General features: G+C 30.9%; 1 protein-coding gene across 1 annotated transcript; it reads right to left on the bottom strand.

Annotated features, from left to right (window-relative positions):
* Positions 1 to 2,378: 2,378 nt before the first annotated feature.
* On the bottom strand, positions 2,379 to 17,021 carry LOC112504551 (beta-galactosidase 16-like). The gene is made up of 17 exons (XM_025108498.1): positions 16,809 to 17,021; positions 14,096 to 14,191; positions 13,332 to 13,444; positions 11,996 to 12,062; positions 11,722 to 11,814; positions 10,709 to 10,852; positions 9,888 to 9,982; positions 9,597 to 9,705; positions 8,501 to 8,704; positions 8,240 to 8,401; positions 7,273 to 7,454; positions 6,183 to 6,274; positions 5,959 to 6,068; positions 4,879 to 4,971; positions 4,697 to 4,795; positions 3,441 to 3,893; positions 2,379 to 2,489 (listed from the first exon to the last, which is right to left on the bottom strand). The coding sequence occupies exons 1-17, from the start codon at positions 16,977 to 16,979 to the stop codon at positions 2,379 to 2,381; spliced, it is 2,394 nt and encodes a 797-aa protein (XP_024964266.1). The 5' UTR covers positions 16,980 to 17,021.
* Positions 17,022 to 17,795: the final 774 nt, after the last annotated feature.

Below are 17,795 nucleotides of genomic sequence, written 5' to 3'. Positions count from 1 at the left end.
TGGACCATTGCCTCTGGTCTTCCTCCAGGCTTTGTCTTTTTAGCAGCATTTTCAGATTTTCCATCCTTGGTTCAGATGGCTTTGACTAAACTTTTAGAATAATTTAGGATCAATTTTGGTCCCAATAATCAATAAATTATATTATATTGGAGATTTTACAAAAATTGGTAATTTGGGGTTTGTTCAAGGCAGATGTTACAAGCGTGAAGCCCAAGGGCATCAAAATTTGAAAGCCCAATGTATATATATAGATTTAGTTTTCGTTTGGGCCTAAAATAAGTTACCGTCACGTCCATCTTCTCGCCTCGCGCTCTCACCTCTCGCCTCTCGCAGTCTCGCTCTCGCTCTCTGCCTGACTCTCGCCTCTTGCAATCTCGTTCTCGCATGCGGCTGCCCTCTCTCGTCTATGGTTTCCCTCTCTGGTTCTCTCGTCTGCGGCTGGCCAGCTGCCTGCCTACGTCTCTCTTCGATCGTTGCTCTCTGCGACTCTGCAGCTCTGCCTCTCGCTCTCTCTCTACAGACTTGTGAGGTTAGCTGTAGGGACTTTAGTAACTTACTAACTTAGGGTTATTTTATATTTTAATTACTTATTTACTTTACTAATTTTATTTTTTAAGTTTCTAATTTAGTTGTGAAATTGCAAAACCTAATAATGAACAAAACTACAGAAGCTGTGAAATTGCAAAACCTAATAATGAAMAGAACTACAAAACCTAATTACTTATTTACTTACTGTGAAATTAGAAACAAATGACAACCATTTCTCGAGTATAATGTTAATGATTTAGATTGTTATTTGAAGATTTGATAATTTTGTTTAGATTAGGGTTATTTTGTTTAATTGTTTAGTTTAGGTTAGGGTCATTTAACTTATCTTGTTTAGTTTAGGTTTACCCAAATGTTAAAACTTTAATCATTACATAGCAAGAGCCAAAACCATAAAAACTTGTTTCTTGTCGACAATAGGTTCATTATGCATTTCATGGTAAGTTGTTGTGTATGTCATCAAACTTATCTATACCCTGGTAGTAAGATTGATATTCCTTATTTCTTTAATCCCAGCCTAGGTACGGGAAAAGGGTAGAGGAAAGTAATTTGCTACAGAAACTATCAGAAGCTTGCGTTGTTGATTTCTCTTAGATTGACTCTTCAACTGCACAAGTAAGTTTTTTTGTTCATGGGTTTCAACTGAAGTTTTGTTGTTCATGGCATAAGTTCTATACTTCTTATGTTTGTTTAAAGTTAAATGAATACTATTGTTATTAATTGATCTAGTTGTTCATCGAATCAATCAAGCCTATCTCTGGAGTTTTAGTTCTTCATTCTTGATTAATATTCAAGTTATCATCCACCGCTTTTTGTTCTAATCCCATTAGTTTTTTATGTGTATTAACACAATTTCAGTAGCTATAATATAGTTGAACAAACCTATAAATGTGCAGTAGTTAAGTGATGATTTACCCTCACTTGAATGTGCAATAGCTAATTCACTTGATTGGTCTCCCTAATCTTTGCAATTTTACATATGAAACTCATGATTTTCATTGGTCAAGACCCTAAATATTATTATATGAAACACATGACGGACTAACGGAGTCATGCAATAGCTAATTTTATAAGCAAATACCTTAAGTACTAAAAAACACTAATGTGTCTCTTGGTCTATGAAGGAAAAAGCTTGACAATTGTAAATTACCGCATTTGGATGTTTTTAATTGGGCATCATTTGGACTTTTCGCCATGGGCACCAAAAATCTCAGGGCCGACCCTGTTTGTTGCTAAGAGAGCCACAAAACTAGATTGGGATAGCCACCTCATAAGTGAAATTAGAATGTCCTATTCAAACACTCCAATAAAGTATTTTGATAATCTTGGAGCATCCAAAATAATTGTCAACCTTGTTTTAAAACTGAAACATCTTAGAGTCGTTGATTATCACTTTATACGTAAACGACTTCAAGCTAGAGTTTTACGAGTTACGCCTGTGACCAATAATGACTTGCCCACCGATGCCTTGACAAAGACCTCCACATGCTTGTCTTCAAACATTATTAGACAAGATTGGGCTTTCCCTTTGGCCGTCAAACACGGACGCGTGATAGAGAAAAAGATTGACCATATCAAATCTTGTGATTCTTGTTGTCAATAACCTTTAATTTGTTTCCTTTGATTTTAATTCTAAATCAATTATTTTCTTGTATTCATAATTTAGGATGTGTATAAATACTATTAATACATTCAAGCTTTTCTCATGACATTCATAATCACAATCTCTACTTCTTCGATAACGGTAGTATATTAGCTTTGCAAACCATATATATTTTATCTTTTATTTATTAATTTCCTTATATGCGCAGAAGAATCATCATAAAATGTTCTTATTCACACTTCGCATCCACCAAAAGCGTCTTGAGGGTTCCTGGACACGGGTCTCCACCAAAATTTTCTGTTGTATGAGAAATTGAGCATTCCCTTTTCCACAAACAAGCCTGCGAAATTGTTTGAGTCATGTTGTATGTATAAATCTATAAACATTACAAGAAAATTAGGTTTATAGGATGCCTAAAATGTATAAGTGTACTAGTAAGATACTTTATAGGACTTAAGTTTATAAGACGAAACAAAAAAACCATCTTATCTAAAAGTGTTACAACAGGTTTAAAGACGTTTTTAGGGTATCTTAACAAGTTTATTAAGACGGTTCTATAATGAAGTGTTCTATTAGTAATTTTATACAACACTTGGGTTTATAAGATATTTCTCAAATATGTCCTATAAAATAGCTAATACGACACTTTATATTATAAGTGTCCTAATAAACTTGTTGAAACATCCAAATGCATCCTGTAAACCTATTTTAAAAACTCTTAGATATGACATTTTTTAGATTGGTCCTATAAACTTAAGTCATAAAAAGTATTCTATTTGGGCACGCTATAATGAATTAATTTTTATAAGACGCTAAAATGTTTGAGCATCCTAATAAAATATTTTATGAGACTTAAGGTAAGAATAAACCAAAAAATATTTTATCTAAAAGTCTTCCAATAGATATATAGGACGCTTTTAGGTGACATAACAACGTTTTTAGGACATTTTTTTGGATAAAGTGTAGTATTAGTTGTTTTATGACAGTTTTTGAAGAAGTGCCCTATAAAAAATGTGTTTGTAGGACAGTTGTAGTTAATAGGACGCTTTATCTTAAATATATCCTAAAAAGTTGTTAAGATGTCTAAAAGTGTCCTATAAAGTTATTATAACATCTTTAGATATCACAATTTATTGTTTTTTCCTACACACCTAAGTATCATATATCGTTCTATTAGGACGCTTAAACATTGTTAGAAACGTGATTTTGTTGTAGTGAAGCTTAGACATTCCAGGCATTCTATAAACCAATTCCGTGCAATAAAAGTAAATTAAATTGCTGAAAAGCTCACCTTTTCCACAGTCTGTTGCGAACTAGCCGAATGACAGTTCCCAATGGAGTAACTTTCACAGTTCCCTAAAGGGTTACCATGACTTGCGAATATAATCTTGGAGATATTTCGTTGATGGGGACACCATAGCTGTAGAACTCGAGGTTCCGATGATTTTAAAGGAGGGGGATGTGAATCTGATACATGTCCACAAACTTTGTTGATTGAAACAGTATCTAATGATATATTTAGCGGATTTCCATATTCTTCTTCGAACAAAACAAGTAGGTTCCCCGTTGGTATAAGGAATGAACGTGGTACATTGTACCATGTCTGAGAAGGAGAGCCTACATTAGTCTTAAACGAGACCCAAAATCTTCCAATACTTTTTCCATTGATCCAAGCTTCACCTTTCCCCATTGAACCAAGGTTTAGTGCAATCGGTTCGTCGCCCTTAGGGGAGTCGAATACGGTCTATATAAGTACCAAACACGACAACATGATTAGTTATTGTTTTATGCTTTTCAAATGGATTTTGTGGCATGGGAAAAGATCACTACAATAAAATCGGGTTTATAGAAATCCAAAAATGTTTCAGCATGTTAGTTAGCAGCTTTTAATGAGCTTAATGGGATTCACAACTTATTCGGTCAACCATACATGACTTTTTGATAGTGACTTAATGATATTGAAAGGGGTTTATTAAGTAAGCTTCTAAGGGGGTCTTTATGCAGAAAGTCAAGTTTTTCCATGTCTTCTCTTCCCAATTAAAAAACAATACTCCTTCCATCTATAAAAAATTCTTTTCAAACAAAAACGTTTCAGGCAAATTAATCCACACAAACAGCTCTATCCATAGAGGACTTCACAACTCCTACAGACTATTTTACACAACTTAAGTTTATAGAAGAAAACAGTTGTATGTCCTATCTAAGTATGTTGTCATAAGGACGCTTTTGTACGTCTTAACAGTAAAGTATTCTATTAGTTTCACATAGGACATTATTTTAAAAAGATGTGTTCAAAGAACATTTATAAAAAATGTGTTATAAAAGAGCTAATAGGACATTGTATTTTAAAACTGTACTAAAAATTTGTTAGGATCCCGAAAACGTCATATAAATTTATTTTAACACTTTTACAAATGACACACAATTATTTGTTCTAACAAACGTAAGATTGATAAACCACTCTATATGGACACACAATTATGTTTTTGACTCTAGCCAAATAGTATAGGGTAATCACACTAGCACATTGCGCTCCGATAGGCTCACCTTGTACCATGTTAGGGTATGAGGAGACGAGTACTGGCTCCATGAGATGTTACTCGGGCCTTCATTGTAAACCGATAACTTCTCTCCGACCAATCCCACCTTTTTCAATTAACAAAATCTCATTAATTCACATATAAACATTCGCCTCTAAGAAAATAATTAAATTAGCTGCCATGGCATACCTGATATCCCCATGAGTAGCTTGTGATGTTGACATCTTGAATCAGCACCTCATGTAACCCTGCACGTTTACTCTCCATATAAGCTCCTGAATCCTTCACAACTCATTGGATCCAACAATCAGTATTGATAGTACTTTTTTTACTATTGCAAAATCTGGTTTATATGAGGTCAAAATTGTTTGTTGTTTTATAACCAAACAATTTTACTTTCTATGTAAGCTGTCACAATAAATTTATATGATGCTTAAGCGTCTTAAGAAGCTTTTTAGATCACTTTTGAATAGTGTTATATTTGATTTTTATAACATACTTTTGAGAAATATATTATGAACACATTTTTATAGGAAATTCAATTTTATAAGAGACTATATCAAATAATGTTGCACGAAAAATTAATAGGAACACTTTATTTCAAAATCATTAATTCTAAAAAATTTATTAAGAACACTACAACAAGATTATGTTTATAGGACGTTTAAATTGTTTAAATATTATAATATAGTATCTTATAAGACAAGTTCATAGAATCAAAAAATAAAGCGTCTTATGAAGAAGTGTTGCAATAAGTTTATTGCACGCTTTTAGGCATCGTAACAAGGTTTTAGAACCTTTTTAAAATAAAAACGTATTAGTTATTTTATAGTAAACTATATAAAAAATGTCATATAAAATGATGGGTTTATAAGACACATCTTAAAAATTAGTTAATACGATACTTTATTTTAGAAGATCCTAAAAAGCTTGTTACGACACATAAAAACGTCATATAAACTTATTGTAACACTGATAAGACATTTCAAATTTTTGTCCTATAAAATGAAGTCCTAAGGTACTCTATTAGGATGCTTTAACACTTTAGGAGTCCTGTACACCATATTTTGTTGTTTTCAAACGTCCAAAAACATGTTATAAACTTACATGTAACACTTTACATATTGACACACAAGTTTTTGGTTCCATAAACCTATATCATATAAAACATTCTAGTATTATGACATTTTTGACATCCTGTATACACAGTTTTGTTTTTAACGTTTCTTCAATTCCTTATGTTCTTTACCTACTGAATTCGACACTTACCGGCAATCCAACCATTACACTCAGGAAGGAAATGTTGTTGATTCCGGTTGATAAAGAAATGGTGCTTTCGGATGTGAAATTTGAAACTTTACGGTTTCCATGTGCAGAATCTAAACGCAGGTTTAGAAACAAGATTTTCGATCAATCCATATGATCAAAAGAGAGATATCAATTCAATAGAGTGCAAGTTAACAAACATACAATATACACATATTAATTCATACCCACGAGATCTCCATTAACATACGTACGTAAAACATGTCCACGAGTATTCGCTCTTAGAGTATACTGAGCTTCTGAGGAGTTCTGCTGCATCCTACACGTTCACAAAGATGGAATTTGGTGTTGGTTGATGAGGGAAAATTTTTGCCCTTTCAAGTTTGGTTTTGGTTACTCGAATGAAAGCAAAACTACAACAAATTCGCTCTACAAGTCAAATATTATAATTATACTCCTTTGATTATAGGATTTAGAAGGAAATAACCGTATGTTTTATATATAAAAATGTTATAACAAAATATTAACCAGGATTATAACAAGTTTTTTAGATAACTTTTAATTTATTAATTTTTTTACATGATACTTTTAAGAAATATCATATTATTAACTATATCGTTTTATAGACACTATAACAACATTAGGTTTTTAGGGCGTCTAAACATCCTAAATCCTAATAGAATGTTTTCTAGGACTTAATGCTATAGGACAAAACAAAAAAGTGTTGGATATAAATGTGGTACAATTGGTTTATAGGATGTTTTTGGACTTCTTAACATGTTTTCTATGACGCTTTTAAAAATGAAGTTTCGCATTAGTTATTTTATACCACATTATTCAAAAAAGTGTTCTATAAAAAATGGGGTTATAGGATACTTCTCAAAATTGTCCTATAAAATAACTAATACGACACTTTATTTCAAAAACGTACTATAAATTTATTAAAACACCGAAAAAGCATCTTATAAACTTTTTGTAACACTTTTAGATGATATGCTTTATAGTTTAGTCATATAAACTTAAGTTCAATAAAACATGGTATTAGCTTAGATTTTTAAGTGTCCTATATAAACCCGTTTTTGTTGTTGTGAACGAATACTTGTTTTATAAGACACATTTTTAAATAAAATCATATAAAAAGATTATTATAACATTTTATTTTGAAATTGTTCTAAAAACTTGTTAGAACGACCAAAAACATTATATCAAGTTCTCATAACATATTTATATCGGATGCACAATTATTTGTCTTATTAAACAATCCATTAAGACACTTGTAATAAAAAACCAATTCTTTTTGTAGTGATTGAACGTTACCTGATAGTGTACCAAAGATAATCGGATGTATCTTTAGTAGCATTTGTTTGTTCTAGCAATCCATCATACCTCAATTTGGTTTGGTCAAATTGAGGAACAACTTCACGAAATTCCTCCCATTGTTGAGCTGAATCAAATCTTGTGATCGGCTGCATTGATCGCTTACTAACTTGTGTGCTTACCTGTTAAGTTCAGAAACAATAATTTTATCTCACATATTAATTCCTCTTGTTACCATTCACTAAAACAAAATCGGGTGTATAGGAAGTTAAAAATGTTTAAAGGCCTATTTGTTAATAGCTTAATAACTTTAATGAGACCTGCAACTTATTTAATCAGTTATAGATAACTATTGATAGTGGCTTAACAATATAGAAAATGACTTATTCAATAGGTTTCTAAGGAAAAGTTTTATTTAGAAAGCCAAATTTTTCCAAACATGCTCCTCCCAATTAAAAAACATGTTCATCCATCTATGAAGAAACCCTCCCTATATAAAAACAAATTAATGTTCACATACAGCTTTATCCATACAGGACCCTATAAAACCAACCAAATAGCCCCTAACTGTCTTAATAATAAACTGCTATATAAAACTTTATGTGACCAAACAATTATGTGTTTTATGTAAAAACGTTACAATAAGGCATTGTATTAATTTTTTAGGTGTCTCATCAAATCTTTTATGATTCTTAAAATAAAGCATCGTATTAATTTTTTATACGACATGATATATTGGAAAAATGTGTTATAAAAACAAGCATATCATAAAAAGATATGTTCGTAAGACACTTTTCAAAAATGTTATATAGAAAAAAATTAGTACAACTTATTTAAAAGTGTCACATATGATGCACGATTGTTTTATCATATAAACTTTACTCCTATAAAGCAGTTTAATTAAGACATTGACACTTTTTTTACATACTATAAAGCCGTTTTTGTTGTGATGATTTAAGAAGCATACCATGGCAGTATTGAAGGCTGTAGTTTTGCAGCCAGGTAAAATGCTAATCGACCTTGATGGTAAACTGTATGTGGAATTCCGAAAAACGACCACACTTTCTCTGCTACTGTTGTTAACAAGAAAAGCGGCACATTCACCTGAACTTATGTTGTAGACATACGCCTGTACGTTATACCCACCAAAAATATTACCATCAAACTTATACGTAGAAAACCCATACATTAATGTAAACAACAAATTGAAGCCATTATTAATTCTTACATCTTGATTTTGATCCAAATTTTCAATCGTTAACTGTCCATAGAGTAACGCCTGTGAACATAGCTTAATTGCTGCATGCATATCCTTGAGGTGGCCGTATTTTGGTTGTCTGATTATACCATATTCATCAAGAGGAGCTAGATCATAATAAGCCGTTATGATATAAGATGCAGCCGTCCGTCCAAAGTTTGTTCCCCCATGGTACTGTCATAGGATTTGGAAGATGTTCACTTGCGTTTAATTTTCAAAAAGACAAACATTTATATATATATATATATACATACTGAAAGTGGTCGAATAAACGACAAAAAGGTTGAGAATGCATAAAGTAAATTATTCATAAGTGAATAATTGGTAGACTTGAATAAAAAAAATCATTTGAAGATATATATATGAATCTACCTTCCCTTTTTTCCAATTATTCACCTATGAAAAATGCATATGTAAACCGAAATTTCCTTTTGCGAATGATTCACATATGAATCATTTATGACTATTTTCTCAACCTTTTTATCTTTCTTATATCCTATTTATATAACCATTGCAATCCAATGTCAATCGTTCATTTAATCTATTGAATATGTTGTTTCATAAGTATCTTGATTGTTTCCTAATATAAAGCGTTGATCATAATTAATGAATTTTAAGTATTTTCTATAAGTATTCAAATCATAATAACTAAATTCTCATCATTTCCATAAATATCTCAATTGATTGGTTTGCATTAATTGTGCATATGGAATAAGTTGCATTTGAAACATCCCCTCTCTCTCTCTCTCTATATATATATATATATATAGAGAGAGAGAGAGAGAGAGAGAGAGAAATAGATAGGCAAATGATCGTGTGAGAAGAAAAGTTAAGGTGAGAAACGTAAGAATGAAAGGATCTGGACCATTGATCAACTTTAATCTCAAACTCATCCATGAAAGGTGTTTGATACGGGGATTGATCTGGTACATCTCATCCTAATATATTTAAGGGTGAAAATCTATTCTTTCGCTTTTCACATTGACTCTCATCCTCACTGAATCCTACCATATATATATATATATATATATATATATATATATATATATAACCGTATGTATATTACCATATAGTAGTTTACAAAGCTTCCGTTCATCTTTATGATGAATAGTGTTGTATGGAAGGCGAGATCTTGGGGTTTTCTCACGAGTGCGTTCTCTCCATACGCTTGTAAGCTTCAACAACAGATAAGCTAGTTAGTAAAGATTGGAATATGAGACTCCAATATCAGTTTTGTCCTTTTCTTTTAATATATTGTAGGAACACCTCTCTCTTCAATAGTTCTTTTGAAGAATAAGTTAACGAGTTCCACATGTTCTCACACTTTAAATCATCTTTTTCTAAATTGCATGCTTACAAAGAAGTCCAATTCTCGGTCCATAGTGAAGGCTTTTTCAGAGAGTTTGGGCCCCTCCATGTTTCTTCGCATCTCATCCCGTTGCAAGTATTGATCTGCATGCCCCATATGTTAATTTAACCGTAAAAGCAAGATTCTAAACGGTAGTGAGAGGGCAAGCCTCACACTTTAGGAGACATGATGAGACCATGACGTTTTTCAAGGCGTGATTTATGAAGACAAATCTCTATATCATATATAATATTATGTATGTAAGTATATGTTTTCTACTATCATTCAATGATTTTAAACAATTTAAATTAGGTTATATATTAAAAACCAAGAAAGAGATGGTAAAAGGTAAGAAAAATAGAATATTTCATTACAAAAACCATACTAGGTCATGGCATGATACGCGCCACAAGAGGAGTGCTTAAAAGTAAATGTCACTACAACAAAATTGGGTTTATACGACGGCACCAATTTCTAAGCATCCTAATAGACCGTTTTAAAGGAGTTTTATAGGACCAAAAACTAAAGCGTATTATCTAAAGGCGGTGTAATATTTTTATAGGGCATTTTTAACACAAAGCATCGTATTTAACAATTTTATAAGACACTTTTAAGAAAGTGTCCTATAAAGTTGCTAATGAGACATTTTGTATTAAAAATGTCCTAAAAACTTGTTAAAACATCAAAAAGCGTCCTAAGACTCTTTATTTTTTGGTCTTAGAAATTGTGTCCAATGAAATAGTCTATTAGGACGCTTAAATTTTTTTGTCATCCTATAAACCCGATTTTATTGTAGTGTGTGTAAATGAGGGAGTGGTTAAGAGACAAACCACAGGATCAGGTGCATCGTCTTGCTTGCACATCATCCATGGTTCACTTGTGTTTTGACCGACCGCCATTTCTGTGGCCCAGTTGACGTATCTTGGTCCGTCTTCGTGAAATGCTCCTTCAATGCTTGTATACTCGTTCTCGATCTACCTTACATCCAAGTTTTTGTTCATCACTAGTCAACAGAACTCATAAAAATGGCCAGATGGTTCATATCAGCCGGTGGTAAGACAATACAACGAAATTGGTATTTTAGAATGTCCAACAGTTTTTAAGTGTTCTAATATTAGACCAATAATTATGTGTCATGTTTAAAGACGTTACAATCTATTGTTTTGGAGAAGTTAGGTTGGCTATCAAACATTATGAATGAAGTTGGACAACCTAGCTAACAAGACGCAAAAAGTAAATCGCCCGATTAACATTTTTATAACACTTGTGAAAAATATGCTACTAACCTTTCATATATAGGACACTTTTCAAAAGTTTAATAGGATGATTTACTTTCTTTATTCTATTCAGTTGCCCAACTTTGTAAATAGAACTTGTTAAGTCGTCTAACTTTATCCTAACAACTAATATTGTGAGTTGTAACGTCTTTAGTGATAAAATGTATGTTTTTTGCTCCAAAATTAAAAAGTCTCATTAAGTACTCTATTATTAAGACATACGTGCATCCTAAAATACTTTGTCCATCTCAAATTAAATAAATGTTCATAACGAAAAAATTCATAGTTTTAGGATTGTTTTTTAATTAACAAAATAATAATTTTACCCTTGTTACATAAATAAAACTTTTCTCTATCCCATAATTATAAATTGAGAAAGTAGACATCTCACTCAATTTCAAAAATGAAGGGTTATTTTAAAATAAACTTAAATAACACTTAGGAAATGTCTATTCTATTAATATTATAGCGTCAAAAGTGAAAAATACATATAAATATTAAGTTGTTATGTATAAATATTATATAGTTAAAAATATATGATAGGAAAAAACAACAAAGCTGCAGACCTGTGATAGAATAATTGGGCCTCCTTGTGAAGCAAACAGTTTCTCTGCCTTCATCATGTCCACTATTTTGGTTGTGAAGTTTTGCATGTGACGCTGAATTGACCACAACAATTTTCACCCTTTCACTTTCTCATGTCAAACAATGAAACAAACAAACAACTAGTTTCATTCGGATTTTGATGTGGACTTTTTTGGATTAAATAAATATGATTCTTTCGATCGATATCAAATATCAGTCGGTTTGACTATATATGATGGTCAAAAGTGTTTTTACCTTGAATGGTTGGTTGTTGGTTCGGAAGATAATGCCAGGGACATCATGCAACCAAAATGGTAGACCTCTACAAGACAAAAAGCATAGTTAATGATTTTGTAGATAAGTATGTAGAAACCAATCATATTATTTTTTTAGAGAGTCTTTAAGGAAAGAATGAAGATTTTATGCATCCCAGTAAAGATGAAAAAAGGACCGGTAATGTGCGGGTAATGCATCTCCCAACCCCAGTTTAAGCCCCCGTCTTGAACCCCGCACCCGACTAATCCCCAACGGGTTAGTGAGGAAGGAATCTCCGACGGGTTTATGACACCCGTTTTAGTAAAATACAATAAAGGACATTGTATTTTAAAATGAAAATTACAATAAATAATCACTAAATTGTTTACGGATATTGAAAACCAAATATATTTCTTGTATAGTTATATAAAGATTTATAAATATGTACATATATACACATAGGCGAGGGTTCAAATGAGAACACCTCTGTTTTATGAAAATTCATCAACACTTTGGGTCTCTAGATTATTTAATACCATAAAAGATTAGAATAAATGAAAAATAAGGTAGTATTTATCAACAATTTTCTGTTATCTCAAATTTGTTTTTATCCCTCTTTTGTCATTAGTGTTGTGATTATGATGTGATTTTGTTGTGATAACAATGTGGTAATGCTTTAATGAATCAAACAATTCTTGTGATGTAATTTTTCTAGGATAATGATGTGGTTTTATTGTGATAATAATGTTGTGATGACGTGACTATCGAAAATCAATGTTGATCTCGTGCACAATCATCGCGTTGTCCGCTCATGATGTGATTTTGCTGTAATAATGATGTGATAATGTTGTGATCGATGAATATATTATCTATATATACATGACTTTAGGGATAATGTGAAGGCGTCAGTATATATTACCCTATGGATATGAAATCACATTATTATCCTTAATTATTTACCTTTTTTTCTTGTAATTTTAATTACGGGTTAAATAATTTGGAGGTGCATAAATGTTCTTCCATTTTCATAAAACAAATGTGTTCTTGTTTAAAACTCTTCCTATACACATATATTTAACAAAATAAAAGTTTAATCGAGTTCCGATTAGGAGCGGCAGTGTCATCCCCAACCCCCGCTTCAGGTATGAAAATAGATCCTCTCCTAGCCCCGTTACCTTCAAAAGCGGGGAATCTCCGCCCTCCCAGGAGCTAAAAAGGAACCTCACTAAATTAAGGGTTGTGAGTAACTATTTGCCATATATAATTATTATATAATTTTTAAAAATTATCATGAAGAGAAACTGCCGAATCTAGAGCTGTAAGAGATTGTACGCACCCATAATTCCATTCGGCCTCGATGAAGGGTCCTATTCGAAGGCTTATATACAAACCTTGTTCTTGAATTTGTTTAATGAAGCTTACTATGTCATTTCTTCCATTAAAATCGTACTGCACATAATCAATAAAATATGTAGTTAGTACATACATATACATATGTGCACATAATCAATAGAATATGTAGTTAGTACATACATATACATATGTGTATATAAATATAGGGTCGGTTTAAATAAAAAGGTTAAATATCGCTAGAAGTAAAAAAACAGAATGTTAAAGAAAGGATTATATATCTGAAAAACAAATCTATTTGTAGATACATATGTGATCCTATATTACGGATTATTAATATGGGTTCACATATGCATCTTTAAATACATATGTTTTTCAATGATTCACATATGAATTGAACCTCCCTGAATCGATTCTTACGATGTTTAACATTCTTATTTGAACCTACTATTGTATATGTAGAGGGAGAATCAAACGTGAAGCTAGTCAAAATAAGAAAACACGAAGATGATCAAACCACATGTTAATTTTGGACTAAAATAACATATCATTACAGAATACGGTCCATAAAAGGGTGAACATGCGACTTAATGCAGGACCTATGTGATTCTTATACATGATTTTAGCATAAAAACACATTGTGTTATCTTATTTGGCCTTTGTTCTCATACAAACTTTATATGTGTATATATTTGAGTTGGTATTGGTAACATGTGAATAGCACGTGCGTGGATGTTTGTGATCATAGACCTGGCCAGGTTGTGGCTCATGTAGGTTCCAGAACACATAGGTTTGTATGACATCTAAACCACCTTGCTTGGCTTTAGCTATCAAAGATGGCCACATCTGCAAACAAATAAGTTATAATGTAAGTTATTAACTAAAGTTGAATAATCCAATAACTTACATCTTTCTAAATTATATAAATTATTGATTAGGAGGAAACTAGACAAGTTAAGAGGTTTAATAAGTAGACTATCATATTAATTTTATGTGAAATTTCTTGAAAACTGCTCTATGAAAATATCATTATAACAAAATTAATTTTATAAAACCTCTAAAATGTACAAGTGTTTAAATAATATTTTTTTCATAAGATTTAAAGAAAAATGGTCATATTTAAAAGTGTTATAATAGGTTATAGGCGTTTTGAGACGTTTTAACAAGTTTTTAGGATGTTCTTTTAGAAATAATAAATGCCACATTAGTTATTTTATATGATACTATTTGAAAACCGTCTTATGAAAAAACATGTTTGTAGGAAACTTATCAAAATTGTCTTATAAAATAGATAATACGACACTTTCTTATAAAAGTATTCTAAAAAACTTGTTACAATATAAAAAAACGATATATAAACATATTGTAACTTTTTAAGATCAGACATTATAATTGGAGATACCATTGTTGTACAGAAGTCCTATAAAAACGGGAAATATGCTGCCTTCAAGTGTGGTTTGGAATTTTATAGTTTAGTCCTTTAGAGTTGGGTTTCGGTGAAAAGGGAAGTTATTATGAGAAGAGTAAGAAGTGATCTCCACTCTTAGATCAATCTTAATTGAATACCAACACTAATGAGGTGCACCAAAATGCACAAAATGAATTCCTTTTTAAAACGCAATTCATGAATGGACATAAGATTAAAAGTGATCAAGTGCTTAAATCTTTTTTACATCTCTCATAAATTTTCTTCTCACACAGTCATTTATATTCTTGTAATGCATAGCAATATAATTGATCATTTATAGATATATAGTAATCTCAACCTTTAAAATGCATATCATTAGTTTTTGTGTGGGTGTGATATTGTAGCTTTCATTATTATATGAAATGTCTGTTTTATACATTAACATTTCTCAGTTTCATATTAATTATAATAATACATATTTATTAAGTTATTGTACGTAACAACAACAAAAATATATTGATTAAGGTTAGTAAATTCTAAAAGTGTTATCAGAAAATTTAAATAATAAGAGCTAACAAAAAAAAGATACAATTTTAATGTAAAATATGATTTTAATTGGCTGTTGAATAAGAACTAACTACCAATTATATCAAAATTTACATCATTTTATACAGGAACGGATGGCAATTAAATTAGCCAGTAGAGATATAACTCAATTATATACGTTAGTTATGGGTTTAAAACTTACAAAAAAGTAAAAATATTTTGCCTTTAATTTCAAACGAATTATGAACACAAATTCTATCCTCATAATTATCAATTAGAGTAAATCATATTTTTCATCCCATGTGGTTTATTAAAAATTGTGGATTTCATTTTTATTGTTTTGAAATTCGAGTTTTTATTTCTATGGTTTAGAATTCATTTCTATTTTCTTTCCTAAAGTCAAAACATTACTTTTAAATATGAAAAATAAAAACAGAAATGAAATATAAACCATATGGATGAAAAAAAAAATTTAAATTTTAAGGACAAAAAAGATAATATATCATAATCCTAAAGAATAAAAATTGTAATTTCTAAATAATAAGACAGACATAAAAAATTTCAACAAACTATAAAGACTAAAAACATAATTTAGTCTATTTATTAACCATTGGAAACAACAAACAACACGTAAAACCAAATTTACATAACCGGACAGCTTGTTTTCAAACAGGTCCTAGTTTTTAGCATGTGGGGTTTGTTCTTATTCAAATTAATCAATATATATTTTATTTATATATATTTTATATATACATATGTATCTTACGTAAACATATAGAGTTTGAGTTTCTTCTTGTTCAAATATATGATTGTATATAATGTTTGTCCATATTTAAATATATGATCATTTATATATATATTTCGTAAGCATGGAGTTTGTTATTATTCAAATATATGATTATTATATATTTTATATTTCGCAAGCGTATGGAGTTTAATTTGTTCTTATTCAAATATGTGACCATATATTATTTCATATATTATAACTTACGGTATGTTTTTCATACAAATGTTTGGTCTTTTTTATGTAAAAGTTCAGTTCTCACGAAGTTGGCCGTATAATCCAAAAATTACAAGATATTTAAATATGAATCATGTGCCGGTAAGTTAATTATATTTTTCTGTGAAAGTTACAATTTTTTTACAACGAAAGAAACACAAACATAAAAAAATAAATTTAAAAAACAACGTCGTTTTTGGTGCATAAAATGGAGATCGCTAATGCCACCCTACATGGTTATAGCAAGATATGAGAGTTGATCTAGATACAAGAAACACAATAATAAATAAGATATTGCTTTGTTCTTACGAGTCATCATTTTAAGTTTTATCAAGCCATATATTAATTAAAGAGTTTTCTGACTTTAGAATCCCATAAACATAGAATTAGTTGTGGTTGTATGGAATCTGGAACAAACATCCATGGTTACAAAAAACATAATGATAATTAAAAAGTGTGGTTGTAACTATAGGGAAAGAGAGAGAGATAAATTATATACATATACATACATCAGGGGTGCTTCGAGGATAATGAATCGAACCCGAGAACAAAATCCTGCGTTGTCCATCAATTATAAGAGACCTTCCATCGTAACTCACGTTTGCTCCCTCCACCATCACCGCTGTGCTGCCGCCACCCACCACCACTAGTAACACAATACAACACCCAAACCACACCATCTCTCTCTATAACTCTAACAAAGTGAGAGATGGCAAATGGAAATATATCGATACAGGTATATGTATGTATATATATTACTGTCGGGCGTTATATTTACAAGGATATTGTGAGAGAGAAAGAGATGGCGGAGTTGTTAATGGGAAAAATTAACATATTTGTTGCATTGCACGGCAAACATGGCTCTTATAGGTTGGTGGGTGTTGACCATTGCTTCAGTGTGACCCATATTTTAAGGAATATATATATATATATAGAGAGAGAGAGGGGTTGGGTTATTATACAAACTTTGACATTTAACAATTAATACAATTCGATCTCAATAGTCTATTTCATTTGATTAATATATGATTTCATAAAAATTTTGATTGTTTGCTAATATAAAGTATTGATCATAATTAATGAATCATATTCATCTTCCATAAATATTCAAATCATAATAAATGAACTCTCTCTCTATATATATATATATATAGAGAGAGAGGGGGGTAAGTTCATACAACAATAATACCTATTTAATAAAATAAAATAATGATTAAATTACATACAAAATCACATGTGATTTTACATCAACGATAAAAATTATGCCGGCGGCCCTATGGCTGCATGACAAGGTCACATGAATTATATGTAATTTTGTACGTGATGCTAGTGTAAAATCAAATGTGATTCGTTTTTTCTTAAATATATATCATTTTCATATGAGTCGGCTCTATACACACACACACCCCCCCCCTATATAGGGGTCTATCCAAGGGAGACCTGATTCGTTTGTGTTAACTGTGAGATCCAATGTGAACCACTCGTTTATGATATTT

This window comes from Cynara cardunculus, unplaced genomic scaffold (genome assembly GCF_001531365.2).
Source record: "Cynara cardunculus var. scolymus isolate 2C unplaced genomic scaffold, CcrdV1 Un_Scaffold_5978, whole genome shotgun sequence".
Taxonomy (NCBI): domain Eukaryota; kingdom Viridiplantae; phylum Streptophyta; class Magnoliopsida; order Asterales; family Asteraceae; genus Cynara; species Cynara cardunculus.
The sequence above is the reverse complement of the archived record's forward strand: the minus strand, read 5'-3'. Positions and strand labels throughout refer to the sequence as shown.